Here is a 22,378-nt window from a genome sequence, read left to right as displayed (position 1 = left end):
TTCTTCTTTTACATTAGTATTGTGGAGTAACTATAATGTTGTTGATCCATCCTCAGTTCTCTCCTATCACAGCCATTAAACTCTGTAACTGTTTTAAAGTCACCATTGGCCTCATGGTGAAATCCCTGAGCAGTTTCCTTCCTCTCCAGCAACTGAGTCAGGAAGGATGCCTGTAACATGTTACCACCAACACTGTATATATCCCTCTCTTCTTCTCTCTTATCATTCCTAGGGTCCTTCGTCTCAATATACAAGGTCTCCTTCTCTTTCTCTCTGATATGAACTACTCTCTCTCTCTCCCAGGGGACCAGCTGCTTGCTGCGTTGGGTGCGTAACATTGATGACGAGCTCCACGCACTCATAGCGGGTAGGTCAGTCTTTCCAGTGTCCAATCAGCTAACTGGAAGTCTTGCCACTGTCCAATCAGCTATTCATTGGTTACAGAGTCCAGCAATGCATTAATTTCTGTTTTTGTCCCATTGAATCTCCTCTCCCTCTCCATCTCTCCTCTTTCTCCCTCCCTCCCTCCCTCCCTCCCTCCCTCCCTCCCTCCCTCCCTCCCTCCCTCCCTCCCTCCCTCCCTCCCTCCCTCCCTCCCTCCCTCCCTCCCTCCCTCTCTAGGGTTCCTGGCTGGCATGTCCATGTTCTTCTACAAAAGCACAACAATCTCCATGTACCTGTTCTCCAAGCTAGTGGAGGTGAGGTCCCGTTTCACATCCCCCCCCTGTAGTATTGTGAAGGAAATTATACTACTGCTTCAGATGTCAGATGAAAACCACGTATGTTTACTGTACCGCTGTGTTCCTCTCCAGACCATATACTTTAAAGGCATTGAGACGGGTCACCTCCCCTACTTCTCCCAGGCTGACACCATTATCTACGCCATATCTACCGCAATCTGCTTCCAGGCTGTAAGAAACACACACACACACACACACACACACACACACACACACACACACACACACACACACACACACACACACACACACTGTTCAGTGCCGACCCTCTCTCTCTATCTCTCTCTGTATCTCTTTGTTTCTCTCTCTCGCTGTGTTTCTCTCTGCCTGTCTCTCCCTCTGTCTCTCTCTGTCTGTCTCTCTGTCTGTCTGTCTCTCTGTCTCTCTCTGTCTGTCAATTCAATTCAAGGGCTTTATTGGCATGGGAAACATGTGTTAACATTGCCAAAGCAAGTGAGGTAGACAACATACAAAGTGAATATATAAAGTGAAAAACAACAAAAATTAACAGTCTCTCTGTCTGTCTCTCGCTCTGTCTCTCTCTGTTCTCTCTTTCTGTCCTAGGCGGTGATGGAGGTGCAGAATCTCAGACCCTCCTACTGGAAGTTTCTCCTCAGGCTCACCAAGGGCAGGTGTGTCTACTTGTTAGTTAGAAACAAAACATCAAGCGTTTCGTCCAGAGTGACTTTTTATTTATTTTCCAAGATATAGCACACAATATCTGTGTGTTCGATCTGGGTTCAAATACTATTACAATATTCATATTGTATTTGAAAATACAAGAAGTTGAATATTTTAATGTATTTTGAAATACACTCCTTTGCTTTTATATACTATATATGCTATATACATTTAGATACTATACTATATATGCTATATACATTTAGATACTATACTATATATACTATATACATTTAGATACTATACTATATATACTATATACATTTAGATACTATATATACTATATACATTTAGATACTATATATACTATATACATTTAGATACTATATTATATATACTATATACATTTATATACTATACTATATACATTTATATACTATACTATATATACTATATACATTTAGATACTATACTATATATACTATATACATTTAGATACTATACTATATATACTATATACATTTAGATACTATCTATACTATATATACTATATACATTTAGATACTATACTATATATACTATATACATTTATATACTATACTATATATACTATATACATTTAGATACTATACTATATATACTATATACATTTATATACTATACTATATATACTATATACATTTATATACTATACTATATATACTATATACATTTATATACTATACTATATATACTATATACATTTAGATACTATCTATACTATATATACTATATACATTTATATACTATACTATATATACTATATACATTTAGATACTATCTATACTATATATACTATATACATTTATATACTATACTATATATACTATATACATTTATATACTATCTATACTATATATACTATATACATTTATATACTATACTATATACATTTATATACTATACTATATATACTATATACATTTAGATACTATCTATACTATATATACTATATACATTTATATACTATACTATATATACTATATACATTTAGATACTATCTATACTATATACATTTATATACTATACTATATACATTTATATACTATACTATATATACTATATACATTTATATACTATACTATATATACTATATACATTTATATACTATACTATATATACTATATACATTTAGATACTATACTATATATACTATATACATTTAGATACTAAACTATATATACTATATACATTTAGATACTATCTATACTATATATACTATATACAGTTAGATACTAAACTATATATACTATATACATTTAGATACTAAACTATATATACTATATACATTTAGATACTATACTATATATACTATATACATTTAGATACTATCTATACTATATATACTATATACATTTAGATACTATACTATATATACTATATACATTTAGATACTATACTATATATACTATATACATTTAGATACTATATTATATATACTATATACATTTAGATACTATACTATATATACTATATACATTAGATACTATATTATATATACTATATACATTTAGATACTATACTATATACTATATACATTTAGATACTATATTATATATACTATATACATTTAGATACTATATTATATATACTATATACATTTAGATACTATACTATATATACTATATACATTTAGATACTATACTATATATACTATATACATTTAGATACTATATATACTATATACATTTAGATACTATACTATATATACTATATACATTTAGATACTATACTATATATACTATATACATTTAGATACTATACTATATATACTATATACATTTAGATACTATACTATATATACTATATACATTTAGATACTATACTATATATACTATATACATTTAGATACTATCTATACTATATATACTATATACATTTATATACTATACTATATACATTTATATACTATACTATATATACTATATACATTTAGATACTATCTATACTATATATACTATATACATTTATATACTATACTATATATACTATATACATTTAGATACTATCTATACTATATACATTTATATACTATACTATATACATTTATATACTATACTATATATACTATATACATTTAGATACTATACTATATATACTATATACATTTAGATACTATACTATATATACTATATACATTTAGGTACTATACTATATATACTATATACATTTAGATACTATACTATATATGCTATATACATTTAGATACTATACTATATATACTATATACATTTAGATACTATACTATATATACTATATACATTTAGGTACTATACTATATATACTATATACATTTAGATACTATACTATATATACTATATACATTTATATACTATACTATATATACTATATACATTTAGATACTATATTATATATACTATATACATTTAGATACTATCTATACTATATATACTATATACATTTAGATACTATACTATATATACTATATACATTTAGATACTATCTATACTATATATACTATATACATTTATATACTATACTATATATACTATATACATTTAGATACTATCTATACTATATACATTTATATACTATACTATATACATTTATATACTATACTATATATACTATATACATTTAGATACTATACTATATATACTATATACATTTAGATACTATACTATATATACTATATACATTTAGATACTATCTATACTATATACATTTATATACTATACTATATACATTTATATACTATACTATATATACTATATACATTTAGATACTATACTATATATACTATATACATTTAGATACTATACTATATATACTATATACATTTAGGTACTATACTATATATACTATATACATTTAGATACTATCTATACTGTATATACTATATACATTTAGATACTATACTATATATACTATATACATTTAGATACTATACTATATATACTATATACATTTAGATACTATATACATTTAGATACTATACTATATATACTATTTAGCCAAGATGGCGTAGCAGTAGGTCGTCCTGTCCTGTCGTGTCCCTGTATATATCGTTTATTTTTCGTTTTTTTACATAATTTCTCCACATATCTCTTTGAAAACATTCTGCTAAACCCTAAGCTTCCAAATACTCTCCTGCAACCCGACTCACCCAATGTAGCTATTTTTCCTAAAGTATTTATATTTACTTCGGGACCCCTCAACTGAAGCTAGCCAGCTAACCAGCGGGTATGCTAGCGGTCTCCAGCTAACCGGTCATCAGCTAACCTGTAGTTCGGAAAGCTCTCGCCTGTTCGTACAACGCGACTTTAACCAGAGCACAACGGACCTATTTATTTTTCATCCCCGGATTCCCACCGCAAACGGAACATCTTTCAGCTGGATTTTTCAGCAACTAGCTATCTAGCTAAACCGCAACCTCGGATTACTCCTGGCTAGCGTTTCCACCCACTTAGCTTGAAGCTAGCCCGGCCGTAGCACCTGCGCTACCACCGTAGCATACTCCTGAGCTACAATACCCGGGCCCACGACCGGTCTACCGATGTCATCGCATGAAGAGGAATAAACAGACTCACCCCATCGCGACGTCCCCCAAAGGCTAACTCTCTAGCCCTCGCTATCTCCCTGCTTGCTAATTCGGCCTGCTAACTGCTAGCTTGTCCAGCTCCGGCCCGCTAACTGCTACCTTGTCTAGCCCGGGCCTACAAACTGTTAGCTTGTTAGCACAGGCCTGCTAACCGCCTGAATCGCCGCATCTCAAACGCTCACCGGACCCATATTTACTTTCTATCTCTTTTGACTTTTAATTTGTTTATACCTTCCGGAAACCTGCCTCACCCAATGTGATACGGAATCGCTATTATTTATTTATTTATTTTTAGAACACACTCAAGAACCTCCAGAAGCTAACCAGCTAACTAGCTACAAGCTATTTAGTCATTGTTAGTTTTTTTTTAACCTGGATAACACTCGCCAGGCCTGCTTCCCTGCCCCATCCACCGCTGCCCCCTGGACACTGATCTCTTGGCTACATAGCTGATGCACGCTGGACTGTCCATTAATCACGGTACTCCATTCTGCTTGTTTGTTCTATCTGTTGGCCCCGTTGCCTAGTCTACGCCATTTTACCTGCTGTTGTTGTGCTAGCTGATTAGCTGTTGTCTCACCTACAGTTTTAGCTAGCTTTCCCAATTCAACACCTGTGATTACTGTATGCCTCGCTGTATGTCTCTCTCAAATGTCAATATGCCTTGTATACTGTTGTTCAGGTTAGTTATCATTGTTTTAGTTCACAATGGAGCCCCTAGTTCCACTCTTCACGCCCCTGATAACTCCTTTGTCCCACCTCCCACACATGCGGTGACCTCACCCATTACTACCAGCATGTCCAGAGATACAACCTCCCTCATCATCACCCAGTGCCTGGGCTTACCTCCGCTGTACCCGCACCCCACCATACCCCTGTCTGCGCATTATGCCCTGAATATATTCTACCATGCCCAGAAACCTGCTCCTCTTATTCTCTGTCCCCAACGCTCTAGGCGACCAGTTTTGATAGCCTTTAGCCGCACCCTCATACTACTCCTTCTCTGTTCCGCGGGTGATGTGGAGGTAAACCCAGGCCCTGCATGTCCCCAGGCACCCTCATTTGTTGACTTCTGTGATCGAAAAAGCCTTGGTTTCATGCATGTCAACATCAGAAGCCTCCTCCCTAAGTTTGTTTTACTCACTGCTTTAGCACACTCTGCTAACCCTGATGTCCTTGCTGTGTCTGAATCCTGGCTCAGGAAGGCCACCAAAAATTCAGAGATTTCCATACCCAACTAACACATCTTCCGTCAAGATAGAACTGCCAAAGGGGGCGGAGTTGCAGTTTACTGCAGAGATAGCCTGCAAAGTAATGTCATACTTTCCAGGTCCATACCCAAACAGTTCGAACTACTAATTTTGAAAATGACTCTCTCCAGAAATAAGTCTCTCACGGTTGCCGCCTGCTACCGACCCCCCTCAGCTCCCAGCTGTGCCCTGGACACCATTTGTGAATTGATCGCCCCCCATCTAGCTTCAGAGTTTGTTCTGTTAGGTGACCTAAACTGGGATATGCTTAACACCTCGCCAGTCCTACAATCTAAGCTAGATGCCCTCAATCTCACACAAATCATCAAGGAACCCACCAGGTACAGCCCTAACTCTGTAAACAAGGGCACCCTCATAGACGTCATCCTGACCAACTGGCCCTCCAAATACACCTCCGCTGTCTTCAACCAGGATCTCAGCGATCACTGCCTCATTGCCTGTATCCGCTACGGAGCCGCAGTCAAACGACCACCCCTCATCACTGTCAAACGCTCCCTAAAACACTTCTGTGAGCAGGCCTTTCTAATCAACCTGGCCCGGGTATCCTGGAAGGACATTGACCTCATCCCGTCAGTTGAGGATGCCTGGTCATTCTTTAAAAGTAACTTCCTCACCATTTTAGATAAGCATGCTCCGTTCAAAAAATGCAGAACTAAGAACAGATACAGCCCTTGGTTCACCCCAGACCTGACTGCCCTCGACCAGCACAAAAACATCCTGTGGCGGACTGCAATAGCATCGAATAGTCCCCGTGATATGCAACTGTTCAGGGAAGTCCGGAACCAATACACGCAGTCAGTCAGGAAAGCTAAGGCCAGCTTCTTCAGGCAGAAGTTTGCATCCTGTAGCTCCAACTCCAAAAAGTTCTGGGACACCGTGAAGTCCATGGAGAACAAGAGCACCTCCTCCCAGCTGCCCATTGCACTGAGGCTAGGTAACACGGTCACCACTGAAAATCCATGATTATCGAAAACTTCAATAAGCATTTCTCAACGGCTGGCCATGCCTTCCGCCTGGCTACTTCAACCTCGGCCAACAGCTCCGCCCCCCCGCAGCTCCTCGCCCAAGCCTCTCCAGGTTCTCCTTTAACCAAATCCAGATAGCAGATGTTCTGAAAGAGCTGCAAAACCTGGACCCGTACAAATCAGCTGGGCTTGACAATCTGGACCCTCTATTTCTGAAACTATCTGCCACCATTGTCGCAACCCCTATTACCAGCCTGTTCAACCTCTCTTTCATATCGTCTGAGATCCCCAAGGATTGGAAAGCTGCCGCAGTCATCCCCCTCTTCAAAGGGGGAGACACCCTGGACCCAAACTGTTACAGGCAGGGCAGGATGGATATAGGTCTATCTAAGGTCTTCGAAAGCCAAGTCAACAAACAGGTCACTGACCATCTCGAATCCCACCGCACCTTCTCCGCTGTGCAATCTGGTTTCCAAGCCGGTCATGGGTGCACCTCAGCCACACTCAAGGTACTCAACGATATCATAACCGCCATCGATAAAAGACAGTACTGTGCAGCCGTCTTCATCGACCTTGCCAAGGCTTTCGACTCTGTCAATCACCATATTCTTATCGGCAGACTCAGGAGCCTCGGTTTTTCGGATGACTGCCTTGCCTGGTTCACCAATTACTTTGCAGACAGAGTTCAGTGCGTCAAATCGGAGGGCATGCTGTCTGGTCCTCTGGCAGTCTCTATGGGGGTGCCACAGGGTTCAATTCTCGGGCCGACTCTTTTCTCTGTGTATATCAATGATGTTGCTCTTGCTGCGGGCGATTCCCTGATCCACCTCTACGCAGACGACACCATTCTATATACCTTCGGCCCGTCTTTGGACACTGTGCTATCTAACCTCCAAACAAGCTTCAATGCCATACAACACTCCTTCCGTGGCCTCCAACTGCTCTTAAACGCTAGTAAAACCAAATGCATGCTTTTCAACCGGTCGCTGCCTGCACCCGCATGCCCGACTAGCATCACCACCCTGGATGGTTCCGACCTAGAATATGTGGACGTCTATAAGTACCTAGGTGTCTGGCTAGACTGCAAACTCTCCTTCCAGACTCATATCAAACATCTCCAATCGAAAATCAAATCAAGAGTCGGCTTTCTATTCCGCAACAAAGCCTCCTTCACTCACGCCGCCAAGCTTACCCTAGTAAAACTGACTATCCTACCGATCCTCGACTTCGGCGATGTCATCTACAAAATGGCTTCCAACACTCTACTCAGCAAACTGGATGCAGTCTATCACAGTGCCATCCGTTTCGTCACTAAAGCACCTTATACCACCCACCACTGCGACTTGTATGCTCTAGTCGGCTGGCCCTCGCTACATATTCGTCGCCAGACCCACTGGCTCCAGGTCATCTACAAGTCCATGCTAGGTAAAGCTCCGCCTTATCTCAGCTCACTGGTCACGATGGCAACACCAATCCGTAGCACGCGCTCCAGCAGGTGTATCTCACCGATCATCCCTAAAGCCAACACCTCATTTGGCCGCCTTTCGTTCCAGTACTCTGCTGCCTGTGACTGGAACGAATTGCAAAAATTGCTGAAGTTGGAGACTTTTATCTCCCTCACCAACTTCAAACATCAGCTATCTGAGCAGCTAACCGATCGCTGCAGCTGTACATAGTCTATTGGTAAATAGCCCACCCTTTTTCACCTACCTCATCCCCATACTGTTTTTATTTATTTACTTTTCTGCTCTTTTGCACACCAATATCTCTACCTGTACATGACCATCTGATCATTCATCACTCCAGTGTTAATCTGCAAAATTGTAATTATTTGCCTACCTCCTCATGCCTTTTGCACACATTGTATATAGACTCCCCCTTTGGTTTCTACTGTGTTATTGACTTGTTAATTGTTTACTCCATGTGTAACTCTTTGTTGTCTGCTCACACTGCTATGCTTTATCTTGGCCAGGTCGCAGTTGTAAATGAGAACTTGTTCTCAACTAGCCTACCTGGTTAAATAAAGGTGTTCTCAACTAGCCTACCTGGTTAAATAAAGGTGTTCTCAACTAGCCTACCTGGTTAAATAAAGGTGTTCTCAACTAGCCTACCTGGTTAAATAAAGGTGTTCTCAACTAGCCTACCTGGTTAAATAAAGGTGAAATAAAAAAATAAAAAGACACTATACTATATATACTATATACATTTATATACTATACTATATATACTATATACATTTAGATACTATACTATATATACTATATACATTTAGATACTATACTATATATACTATATACATTTAGATACTATATTATATATACTATATACATTTAGATACTATATATACTATATACATTTAGATACTATATTATATATACTATATACATTTAGATACTATACTATATATACTATATACATTTAGATACTATACTATATATACTATATACATTTAGATACTATATATACTATATACATTTAGATACTATATTATATATACTATATACATTTAGATACTATACTATATATACTATATACATTTAGATACTATATTATATATACTATATACATTTAGATACTATATATACTATATACATTTAGGTACTATACTATATATACATTTAGGTACTATACTATATATACTACATACATTTCTATACTATACTATATATGCTATATACATGTATATACTATATATGCTATATACATGTATATACTATATATGCTATATACATTTAGATACTATACTATATATACTATATACATTTAGATACTATACTATATATACTATATACATTTAGATACTATATATACTATATACATTTAGATACTATATTATATATACTATATACATTTAGATACTATACTATATACTATATACATTTAGATACTATATTATATATACTATATACATTTAGATACTATATATACTATATACATTTAGGTACTATACTATATATACATTTAGGTACTATACTATATATACTACATACATTTCTATACTATACTATATATGCTATATACATGTATATACTATATATGCTATATACATTTAGGTCTTATACTATATATACTATATACATTTAGATACTATACTATATATACTATACTGTATATACTATATACATTTAGATACTATATATACTATATACATTTAGATACTATATATACTATATACATTTAGATACTATACTATATATACTATATACATGTTGTTGACTAAAACCCCTCTCTCTCCCTACAGGTGTGGTTGGGGGTTTGTGTTGTTGACTAAAACCCCTCTCTCTCCCTACAGGTGTGGTTGGGGGTTTGTGTTGTTGACTAAAACCCCTCTCTCCCTACAGGTGTGGTTGGGGGTTTGTGTTGTTGACTAAAACCCCTCTCTCCCTACAGGTGTGGTTGGGGGTTTGTGTTGTTGACTAAAACCCCTCTCTCTCCCTACAGGTGTGGTTGGGGGTTTGTGTTGGTGACTAAAACCCCTCTCTCTCCCTACAGGTGTGGTTGGGGGTTTGTGTTGTTGACTAAAACCCCTCTCTCCCTACAGGTGTGGTTGGGGGTTTGTGTTGTTGACTAAAACCCCTCTCTCTCCCTACAGGTGTGGTTGGGGGTTTGTGTTGTTGACTAAAACCCCTCTCTCTCCCTACAGGTGTGGTTGGGGGTTTGTGTTGGTGACTAAAACCCCTCTCTCTCCCTCTACAGGTTTGCTTTTATGAACAGGAGGGTGCTGGATGTGTTTGGGACTCAGGCCTCCAGAGACTTCCATGGATTCATGCCCAACAGAACCCCCGTTACGCCACCCCGACCCTGAGCCCTGAACAGAACATCACTCTGGGTTGACCCCACACTGTTAGAGGTCAGGGGGTCAGCCAGAGGGGGGGGGGGGGGGTCGTCCTAAATGGAGCCCTGTTTCCTGTACAGTGCAGACTGTTTCCTGTACAGTGCACTACATAGGGAACACATTGGCTCTCTCTAAGGACCTGCTTCTGTGTGAGGACACTTCATAAGGCTGTCTTAAGGATGTTCAACCCATAGAGGGCAGATGATATTGTATGTAAAGGAGGGAGAGATTGAGGGAGGGAGGGAGGGAGGGATTGAGGGAGGGAGAGATTGAGGGAGGGAGGGAGAGATTGAGGGAGGGAGGGAGGGATTGAGGGAGGGAGGGAGAAGGTTTTGGGAAACTGCTCTCGCCGGTAGACGTCTGGACATCTGAGTTGATTTAATATGAGCAATATGGCTTAAACCTATCCGATCCTCTCAGATATGCCCTGGTGAATAGGGGCTAGGGGAAGGGGCTAGGGCTTGATTTGGGTAACTGAGTTAAGGTGAAGAAGGGGGAGTTTGCTGGACGGTTTTCTAGCTGTTGTCTTGGTAGCGCAGGAGGAGGAGCTCTAACCGTGCCGAGAGGGTGATTTCTCATTTATGGGATCTACATGGTGTTCTGTTATGGAAACCAACCTTCTGGGGTTACACTGGCCGTGTCCCAAATTTGGCTTGCGTACTACTTAATGAAATGGCATACTGTGTACTAATCATAATATATATACTATTTAGCGGTGATGTGGTCGAGTCACTAAACTTCAAGTCCGAGTCGAGGCCCAAGTCCCTGGTTCTATACCAGGCTATTAACCCAGTCAGATATAGAGGGGTTATTAACCCAGTCAGATATAGAGGGGTTATTAACCCAGTCAGATATAGAGGGGTTATTAACCCAGTCAGATATAGAGGGGTTATTAACCCAGTCAGATATAGAGGGGTTATTAACCCAGTCAGATATAGAGGGGTTATTAACCCAGTCAGATATAGAGGGGTTAATAACCCAGTCAGATATAGAGGGGTAATTAACCCAGTCAGAGGAGTTATTTACCCAGTCAGATATAGAGGAGTTATTAACCCAGTCAGATATAGAGGGGTTATTAACCCAGTCAGATATAGAGGGGTTATTAACCCAGTGAGAGGGGTTATTAACCCAGTCAGATATAGAGGAGTTATTAACCCAGTCAGATATAGAGGGGTTATTAACCCAGTCAGAGGGGTTATTAACCCAGTCAGAGGGGTTATTAACCCAGTCAGATATAGAGGGGTTATTAACCCAGTCAGATATAGAGGGGTTATTAACCCAGTCAGATATAGAGGGGTTATTAACCCAGTCAGATATAGAGGGGTTATTAACCCAGTCAGATATAGAGGGGTTATTAACCCAGTCAGATATAGAGGGGTTATTAACCCAGTCAGATATAGAGGGGTTATTAACCCAGTCAGATATAGTGTAGTGGCAAGAGGGATTTAGTCAATACATTGTTGGCTATCCTTTTCCTTTCTTTCTGTGCCACCAAATGTTTACCTTGTTTACTGGTAATATTACCATGGCTATCAATAGGCTACCGGTAATGTTACCATGTTAGCTAGCTAGCTAATGAGGTATTATGACTGAACAAGGTTTAGTGTAGCCTAAACTAGTAGCCTCTAACTAGAAAGCTGACGGTCACTGGGTTCGCTACGGTGAAGCAGGAGAGTTGGGTATCTAACCAGAAAGTTGACGGTCACTGGGTTAGCTACGGTGAAGCAGGAAAGTTGGGTATCTAACTAGAAAGCTGACCTTCCTACTGAGAATGAGTCATCCTCGTGCAGTGGCGTTAATTACCGCCATTTGTTAATCGAAGCCCCCCCCAAGCTGATTGTCAACTGTTGTCAGATACACGTGGGTCTGGACAGACGATTCTCTTCCTCAATAAAGTGCAGCGAATTCTATTAGATGAAATGCCTGAAATGAGTATGACATCCTGGCATTTCAAGTATTCAACATTTTGTTCAATTTCAGACTATATATAAAAAACAATGCCTTTTGTTTTAGGACACAAGTACAGGTTTTGGGACATGGCCACTCAATGGGTTAGTGGTTAGAGTGTTGGGCCAGTAACCGAAAGGTTGCTAGATCGAATCCCCGAGCTGACAAGGTACAAATCTGTCGTTCTTTCTCCTTAAAGAGGCATTGTAAATAAGAATTTGTTCTTAACTGACTTGCCTAGTTAAATAAAGGTTAAAAAAAATTTCTTCCAAAACGGCAACACACACCTCAGTTCAGCAGCACAGTAACTCCTAAATCTCACCAGGGGGCAGGCAGGCTTGATTCAGTTCTCAATTTCACTTTCCATTTAGTAATTTATTGATGTCAGAGTTCTAATTAAGTGGAAGTTCAGATTAATCATGTACTAAATTGAAAACTCATTTTATCAAACATTGGACATATTCAATTGACTTCTTTAATTGACTGAGTTAAAACTGTCAGGTCCCAATCCTGCTCTCTCCCCCCTCTTCTCTCCCTCCACTCCCTCTTCCCTCTCTCCCCTTCCCTCCCTCTTCCCTCTCTCCCTCACCCTCTCTTCCCTCCCTCCCTCTTCCCTCCCTCTTCCCTCCCTCCCTCTCTCTCCCTCTCTTCCCTCTCTCCTCTTCCCTCTCTCCCTCCCCATTCCCCCTCTCTCCCTCCCCATTCCCTCTCTCCCTTCCCTCTTCCTCCACTCCCCCATCCCTCTCTCCCTCCCTCCCTTCCCTCTCTCTCCTTCCCTCTCTCTCCCTCCCTCCCTTCCCTCTCTCTCTTCCCTCTCTCTCCTTCCCTCTCTCTCCTTCCCTCTCTCTCCCTCCCTTCTCTCTCTCCCCCCTCTTTCTCGCTCTCTCTCTCCAGGTTGAGAGAAACTGATTGTGAAAAGCATCATGTAACATAAAATCACCATAGAAATGTAGCAGAGATCTTTTAAATATAGCAATATACAGACTAATGTATGATACTTGATTATAATCTCAACAGATATAAATACCTGTATGACAATGTTTGTAATTTATGTATAAAATAATTCAGCAACATGTTTATTAGTATTTTGTTGATGTTTCCAGAAGGTTTGATGACTTTCTATTGGTTGATGTTTCCAGAAGGTTTGATGACTTTCTATTGGTTGATGTTTCCAGAAGGTTTGATGACTTTCTATTGGTTGATGTTTCCAGAAGGTTTGATGACTTTCTATTGGTTGATGTTTCCAGAAGGTTTGATGACTTTCTATTGGTTGATGTTTCCAGAAGGTGTGATGACTTTCTATTGGTTGATGTTTCCAGAAGGTTTGATGACTTTCTATTGGTTGATGTTTCCAGAAGGTTTGATGACTTTCTATTGGTTGATGTTTCCAGAAGGTTTGATGACTTTCTATTGGTTGATGTTTCCAGAAGGTTTGATGACTTTCTATTGGTTGATGTTTCCAGAAGGTTTGATGACTTTCTATTAAATATTTTGTAAAATCCTGTTGTCTGTTATTTTGGGGATGGAAGATCCAACAGAGCATCAAGCTGGACATTTCCTCTACGTTCGTGGAGCTCATGTCCAACAGGAAAAACATCTGGTGCAGAGTGATATTGCAAACAGAGGGTGTCTGGAATCAGTCATAGACCTACATGCCACATCCTGCCATTGGCCACTTAACTCCCAAAGGGCTCCAGGAGTTGTAGTGTTTTACAGTACAGAAAATACCTGACTTTAGGACCATGTATTTACAGAACTGGGACAACTTTTACAATGTTGTTGGAATTCTACACATTCAGTTACACACAGCGTTGTTTAAATCAAATCAAATGTATTTATTTAGCCCTTCTTACATCAGCTGATATCTCAAAGTCCTGTACAGAAACCCAGCCTAAAACCCCAAACAGCAAGCAATGCAGGTGTAGAAGCACGGTGGCTAGGAAAAACTCCCTAGAAAGGCCAAAACCTAGGAAGAAACCTAGAGAGGAACCAGGCTATGTGGGGTGGCCAGTCCTCTTCTGGCTGTGCCGGGTGGAGATTATAACAGAACATGGCCAAGATGTTCAAATGTTCATAAATGACCAGCATGGTCGAATAATAATAAGGCAGAACAGTTGAAACTGGAGCAGCAGCACGGTCAGGTGGACTGGGGACAGCAAGGAGTCATCATGCCAGGTAGTCCTGGGGCATGGTCCTAGGGCTCAGGTCAGTTGAAACTGGAGCAGCAGCACGGCCAGGTGGACTGGGGACAGCAAGGAGTCATCATGTCAGGTAGTCCTGGGGTATGGTCCTAGGGCTCAGGCCCTCCGAGAGAAGAAAGAGAGAATTAGGGAACGCCCACTTAGATTCACACAGGACACCGAATAGGACAGGAGAAGTACTCCAGATATAACAAACTGACCCTAGCCCCCTGACACATAAACTACTGCAGCATAAATACTGGAGGCTGAGACAGGAGAGGTCAGGAGACACTGAAATATTAAGGTGCTATCCAGGATCCTTGGACATCCCTAATGTAAAGACTTGTGTATATCAATGTGCCTCTAGGCTACCTGCCTCCACTCTAACCACTAGGCTACCTGCAGCCCCTCCACTGTAACCACTAGAGTACCTGCCGCCCCTCCCCTCTAACCACTAGGCTACCTGCCGCCCCTCTACTCTAACCACTAGGCTACCTGCTGCCCCTCCACTCTAACCACTAGGCTACCTGCCGTCCCTCCACTCTAACCACTAGGCTACCTGCCTCCCCTCCACTCTAACCACTAGGCTACCTGCCACCCCTCCACTCTAACCACTAGGATACCTGCCGCCCCTCCACTCTAACCACTAGGCTACCTGCCTCCCCTCCTCTCTAACCACTAGGCTACCTGCCGCCCCTCCTCTCTAACCACTAGGCTACCTGCCTCCCCTCCTCTCTAACCACTAGGCTACCTGCCGCCCCTCCACTCTAACCACTAGGCTACCTGCTGTCCCTCCTCTCTAACCACTAGGCTACCTGCTGTCCCTCCTCTCTAACCACTAGGCTACCTGCTGTCCCTCCTCTCTAACCACTAGGCTACCTGCCGCCCCTCCACTCTAACCACTAGGCTACCTTCCTCCCCTCCACTCTAACCACTAGGCTACCTTCCTCCCCTCCACTCTAACCACTAGGCTACCTTCCTCCCCTCCACTCTAACCACTAGGCTACCTGCCGCCCCTCCACGCTAACCACTAGGCTACCTGCTGTCCCTCCTCTCTAACCACTAGGCTACCTGCTGTCCCTTCTCTCTAACCACTAGGCTACCTGCCGCCCCTCCACTCTAACCACTAGGCTACCTGCCGCCCCTCCACTCTAACCACTAGGCTACCTGCCTCCCCTCCTCTCTAACCACTAGGCTACCTGCCGCCCCTCCTCTCTAACCACTAGGCTACCTGCCGTCCCTCCTCTCTAACCACTAGGCTATCCTGCCGCCCCTCCACTCTAACCACTAGGCTACCGGCCGTCCCTCCACTCTAACCACTAGGCTACCTGCCTCCCCTCCACTCTAACCACTAGGCTACCTGCCGCCCCTCCACTCTAACCACTAGGCTACCTGCCTCCCCTCCTCTCTAACCACTAGGCTACCTGCCGCCCCTCCTCTCTAACCACTAGGCTACCTGCCTCCCCTCCTCTCTAACCACTAGGCTACCTGCCGCCCCTCCACTCTAACCACTAGGCTACCTGCTGTCCCTCCTCTCTAACCACTAGGCTACCTGCTGTCCCTCCTCTCTAACCACTAGGCTACCTGCCTCCCCTCCTCTCTAACCACTAGGCTACCTGCCGCCCCTCCACTCTAACCACTAGGCTACCTGCTGTCCCTCCTCTCTAACCACTAGGCTACCTGCTGTCCCTCCTCTCTAACCACTAGGCTATCCTGCCTCTTTAATAGGTGGAACAAATGCATACCATCAAAGGACACGTTACAACTTAACAATACTGAACTGTGAAAAGCAACCTGCCAATATTTAAGATTTGAATACGTAAACTTTGATCGTTTTTGATACAGTCGTGTCATTAATTTTCACCGGATTATTTTTGGGACACTCATGCCAATCAGAATTAAATAGTTAATTCTGGTGTGTGTCGAATAAAGAGCTGGGTGGGTGGGAGGTTCAGCCAGTCTCAAAAGGGGGGACTTGAGGAGGGAGACGGGGAAGTCCAGACGCTGCTGCCATCTTTGTTCTGAGTGTTTGCAGTGCTACTAGTGATTTTTTTTAATAGTTAATCTGTGTAGCTCACATATTATATGAACATTATGATAAGGCTAGCAAATGTTATCAGATAATGACAGTAACTAATTTTAGATGATGTAAGGAGATGGAGGATGGGATGAGTGTGCAGACTGTTGGGCAATCAGACGTCACTAGATGCAGAATTTTGTCTGGTGGGAGAGGACAGAAAGAGTTTTAAAGGATGAGGAGAGAGGCAGAATCGAGAGATGCTTGATCGGGTGCTGCAGCCAGTCTCAGTCAGGGGTTCAATAACATGGGCCTGGTTTAGGCCAGTCTGAGTCAGGGGTTCAATAACATGGGCCTGGTTTAGGCCAGTCTCAGTCAGGGGTTCAATAACATGGGCCTGGTTTAGGCCAGTCTCAGTCAGGTTCAATAACATGGGTCTGATTTAGGCCAGTCTGAGTCAGGTTCAATAACATGGGCCTGGTTTAGGCCAGCCTGAGTCAGGGGTTCAATAACATGGCTGGTTTAGGCCAGTCTCAGTCAGGTTCAATAACATGGGCCTGGTTTAGGCCAGTCTCAGTCAGGTTCAATAACATGGGTCTGGTTTAGGCCAGTCTGAGTCAGGTTCAATAACATGGGCCTGGTTTAGGCCAGTCTCAGTCAGGGGTTCAATAACATGGGCCTGGGTTAGGCCAGTCTCAGTCAGGGGTTCAGTAACATGGGTCTGGTTTAGGCCAGTCTGAGTCAGGGGTTCAATAACATGGGCCTGGTTTAGGCCAGTCTCAGTCAGGGGTTCAATAACATGGGCCTGGTTTAGGCCAGTCTGAGTCAGGGGTTCAATAACGGGTCTGGTTTAGTTGGAAGGCCTCTCACCACGTGAAGGTACGGGGCCGAGAGAAGGATTTGGTTTTTCATTAAGGCCTTTAACCCCCTACTCTATCTTGTGTAGTGTTTGTCCTGATGGGGCTTGGATAGGTGTAGCGATATGGTGATGACTCAACCCTGCTGTGTTTGACCTGATGGGGCTTGGAGAGGTGTAGCGATATGGTGATGACTCAACCCTGCTGTGTTTGACCTGATGGGGCTTGGAGAGGTGTAGCGATATGGTGATGACTCAACCCTGCTGTGTTTGACCTGATGGTGCTTGGATAGGTGTAGCGATATGGTGATGACTCAACCCTGCTGTGTTTGACCTGATGGTGCTTGGTGTAGCGATATGGTGATGACTCAACCCTGCTGTGTTTGTCCTGATGGGGCTTGGAGAGGTGTAGCGATATGGTGATGACTCAACCCTGCTGTGTTTGACCTGATGGTGCTTGGTGTAGCGATATGGTGATGACTCAACCCTGCTGTGTTTGACCTGATGGTGCTTGGATAGGTGTAGCGATATGGTGATGACTCAACCCTGCTGTGTTTGACCTGATGGTGCTTGGTGTAGCGATATGGTGATGACTCAACCCTGCTGTGTTTGACCTGATGGTGCTTGGTGTAGCGATATGGTGATGACTCAACCCTGCTGTGTTTGTCCTGATGGGGCTTGGAGAGGTGTAGCGATATGGTGATGACTCAACCCTGCTGTGTTTGACCTGATGGTGCTTGGAGAGGTGTAGCGATATGGTGATGACTCAACCCTGCTGTGTTTGACCTGATGGTGCTTGGAGAGGTGTAGCGATATGGTGATGACTCAACCCTGCTGTGTTTGACCTGATGGTGCTTGGAGAGGTGTAGCGATATGGTGATGACTCAACCCTGCTGTGTAATGGACTCCAGGAGACTTCTTCCATATTACATTCACACATCTAGAACATCCAGAAGTGCAGACATTAACTAGAAACCCAATTCCATACCAATTCTGGGCCTAAGATTTGATTTGGAATTGTACACACAGGATTAACGGCTTGGGAGAAAGCGTTAAGGACCAGTAAATCTGTAACTAGGCAACTGAACAGCAATATCAGTCAATTGAACATTTGATTTGTAATGAATAAATGTATTATGCAAATGTAAATATTTACCAGCAAACAAATGGAAAAATGTACAAATACTTACATGCTTGTAAACATTACAAGACAGACACAAAAGGTCGGGGGTCACTTAGAAGTTTCCTTGTTTTTGAAAGAAAAGCACAAAAAAATGTCCATTAGAATATCATCAAATTGATCAGAAATACAGTGTAGACATTGTTAATGTTGTAAATGACTATTGTAGCTGGAAATGGCATTTTTTTGTGGAATATCTACATAGGTGTACAGAGGCCCATTATCAGCAACCATCACTCCTGTGTTTCAATGGCACGTTGTGTTAGCTAATCCAAGTACAGAGGCCCATTATCAGCAACCATCACTCCTGTGTTTCAATGGCACGTTGTGTTAGCTAATCCAAGTTAATCATTTTAAAAGGATAAGTGATCATTAGAAAACCCTTTTGCAATTATGTGAGCACAGCTGAAAACTGTTGTCATGATTAAAGAAGCAATTAAACTGGCCTTCTTTAGACTAGTTGAGTATCTGGAGCATCAGCATTTGTGGGTTCGATTACAGGCTCGAAATGGCCAGAAATAAATAACTTTCTTCTGAAACTCGTCAGTCTCTTCTTGTTCTGAGAATTGAAGGCTATTCCAAGCGAGAAATTGCCCAGAAACTGAAGATCTCGTACAACGCTGTGTACTACTCCCTTCACAGAACAGCACAAACTGGCTCTAACCAGAATAGAAAGAGGAGTGGGAGGCTCCGGTTCACAACTGAGCAAGAGGACAAGTACATTAGAGTGTCTAGTTTAAGAAACAGACGCCTCACAAGTCCTCAACTGGCAGTACTGAGTCAATGATAACATGGCTACATACACGGTACCGGTACTGAGTCAATAATAACTTGGCTGGATACAGTTGAAGTCGGAAGTTTACATACACCTAGGTTGGAGTCATTAAAACCCGTTTTTCAACCACTCCACCAATTTCTTGTTAACAAACTAGTTTTGGAAAGTCAGTTAGGACATCTACTTTGTGCATGACACAAGTAATTTTTCCAACAATTAATTTACAGATTATTTAATTTATAATTCACTGTATCACAATTTCAGTGGGTCAGAAATCTACATACACTAATTTGACTGTGTATTTAAACAGCCTGGAAAATTCCAGAAATGATGTCATGGCTTTAGAAGCTTCTGATAGGCTAATTGACATAATTTGAGTCAATTGGAGGTGTACCTGTGGATGTATTTCAAGGCCTACCTTCAAACTCAGTGCCTCTTTGATTGACATTTCAAATCAAAAGAAATCAGCCAAGACCTCAGAAAAAAATTGTAGACCTCCACAATTCTGGTTCATCCTTGGGAGCAATTTCCAAACTCCTGAAGGTACCTCGTTCATCTGTACAAACAATAGTACGCATGTATAAACACCATGGGACCACGCAGCCGTCCAACCACTCAGGAAGGATACGCGTTCTGTCTCCTAGAGATGAACATACTTTGGTGAGAAAAGTGCAAATCAATCCCAGAACAACAGCGAAGGACCTTGTGAAGATGCTGGAGGAAACAGGTACAAAAGTATCTATATCCAAAGTAAATCGAGTCCTATATCGACATAACCTGAAAGGCCGCTCTGCAAGGAAGAAGCCACTGCTCCAAAACCGCCATTAAAAAAAGCCAGACTACGGTTTGCAACTGCATATGGGGACTAAGATCGTACTTTTTGGAGAAATGTCCTCTGGTCTGATGAAACAAAAATAGAATTGTTTGGCCATAATGACCATCGTTATGTTTGGATGGAAAAAGGGGGAGGCGTGCAAGCTGAAGAACACCATCCCAACCGCACGAGGGTGGCAGCATCATGTTGTGGGGGTGCTTTGCTGCAGGAGGGACTGGTGCACTTCACAAAATAGATGGCATCATGAGGACTGTAGTTTCTCTTTGCTAATTTGAGCTGTTCTTGCAATAATATGGACTTGGTCTTTTACCAAATAGGGCTATATTCCGTATACCCTACCTTGTCACAACACAACGGACTGGCTCAAACTCATTAAGAAGGAAAGAAATTCCACAAATTAACTTTTAAGAAGGCACACCTGTTCATTGAAATGCATTCCAGGTGACTACCTCATGAAGCTGGTTGAGAGAATGCCAAGAGTGTTCAAAGCTGTCATCAAGGCAAAAGGTGGCTGCTTGGAAGAATCTCAAATATAAATTGTTTAACACTTTTGGTTACTACCTGATTCCATATGTTCTGTCATAGTTTTGATGTCTTCACTATTATTCCACAATGTAGATAATAAAGTAAAACCCTTGAATGAATAGGTGTGTCCAAACTTTTGACTGGTACACATTTTTTGCAGTTTTACTTTAGTGCCTTATTACAAAATGGATTCACGTTATGGAATGTGTTTTATTCTGTACAGGATTCCTTCTTTTCACTCTGTCATTTAGGTTAGTATTGTGGAGTAACTACAATGTTGTTGATCCATCCTCAGTTCTCTCCTATCACAGCCATTAAACTCTGTAACTGTTTTAAAGTCACCATTGGCCTCATGGTGAAATCCCTGAGCGGTTTCCTTCCTCTCCGGCAACTGAGTTAGGAAGGATGCCTGTATTTTTGTAGTGACTGGGTTACGATACGATACACCACCCAAAGTGTCATTAATAACTTCACCATGCTCAAAGGGATATTCAATGTCTGCTTTTATTTTATTTTTTTCTGTCTACCAGTAGGTGTTCTCCATTGCGAGGCAGCATTGGAAAACCTCCCTGGTCTTTGTGGTTGAATCTGTGTTAATAATTCACAGCTCTTTGTCTCGGGCCTGACAACATCCGTACCAATATATCCTCCAAACACCGGCTTTGATCATTATCACTTCAATATAAACTGTTCAGATACAGTAAAAGGCAACACTTCTACATTAAATTAACATGTGAAAAATATAAAGAGTAGAGAGATGTATTCTGTGGTGTAGAAGCTGTGTAGGTGTTTCTTCACCTGCATTGCTTTCTGTTTGGGGGTTTAGGCTGGGTTTCTGTACAGCACTTTGTGACATCAGCTGATGTAAATACATTTGATTTGATTTGAATGAGCCTGGTTCCTCTCTAGGTTTCTTCCTAGGTTTTGGCCTTTCTAGGGAGTTTTTCCATGCCACCGTGCTTCTACACCTGCATTGCTTGCTGTTTGGGGTTTTAGGCTGGGTTTCTGTACAGCACTTTGTGACATCAGC

At 41.2% G+C, this 22,378-nt stretch overlaps 1 protein-coding gene and 1 long non-coding RNA gene across 2 annotated transcripts in view; both read left to right on the top strand.

Annotated features, from left to right (window-relative positions):
* tmem135 (transmembrane protein 135) overlaps positions 1-11,916 on the top strand; it is a 36,922-nt gene extending 25,006 nt beyond the window's left edge. Inside the window, exons 10-14 of the mRNA XM_031809475.1 lie at positions 304-367; positions 622-698; positions 813-911; positions 1,305-1,372; positions 10,895-11,916. Of these exons, the coding sequence (XP_031665335.1) occupies positions 304-367; positions 622-698; positions 813-911; positions 1,305-1,372; positions 10,895-11,003 (417 nt within the window). The 3' untranslated portion in view covers positions 11,004-11,916. The remainder of the gene's footprint in view (positions 1-303; positions 368-621; positions 699-812; positions 912-1,304; positions 1,373-10,894) is intronic.
* Positions 11,917-12,361: 445 nt separating this feature from the next.
* LOC116358308 (uncharacterized) lies at positions 12,362-14,481 on the top strand. The gene is made up of 2 exons (XR_004206193.1): positions 12,362-14,086; positions 14,123-14,481. It is a non-coding gene; the product is annotated as an uncharacterized LOC116358308 (long non-coding RNA).
* Positions 14,482-22,378: the final 7,897 nt, after the last annotated feature.

The sequence above is a fragment of the Oncorhynchus kisutch genome, linkage group LG29 (assembly GCF_002021735.2).
Source record: "Oncorhynchus kisutch isolate 150728-3 linkage group LG29, Okis_V2, whole genome shotgun sequence".
Classification (NCBI taxonomy): Eukaryota; Metazoa; Chordata; class Actinopteri; order Salmoniformes; family Salmonidae; genus Oncorhynchus; species Oncorhynchus kisutch.
This window is presented reverse-complemented; position numbering and strand designations above follow the sequence as displayed.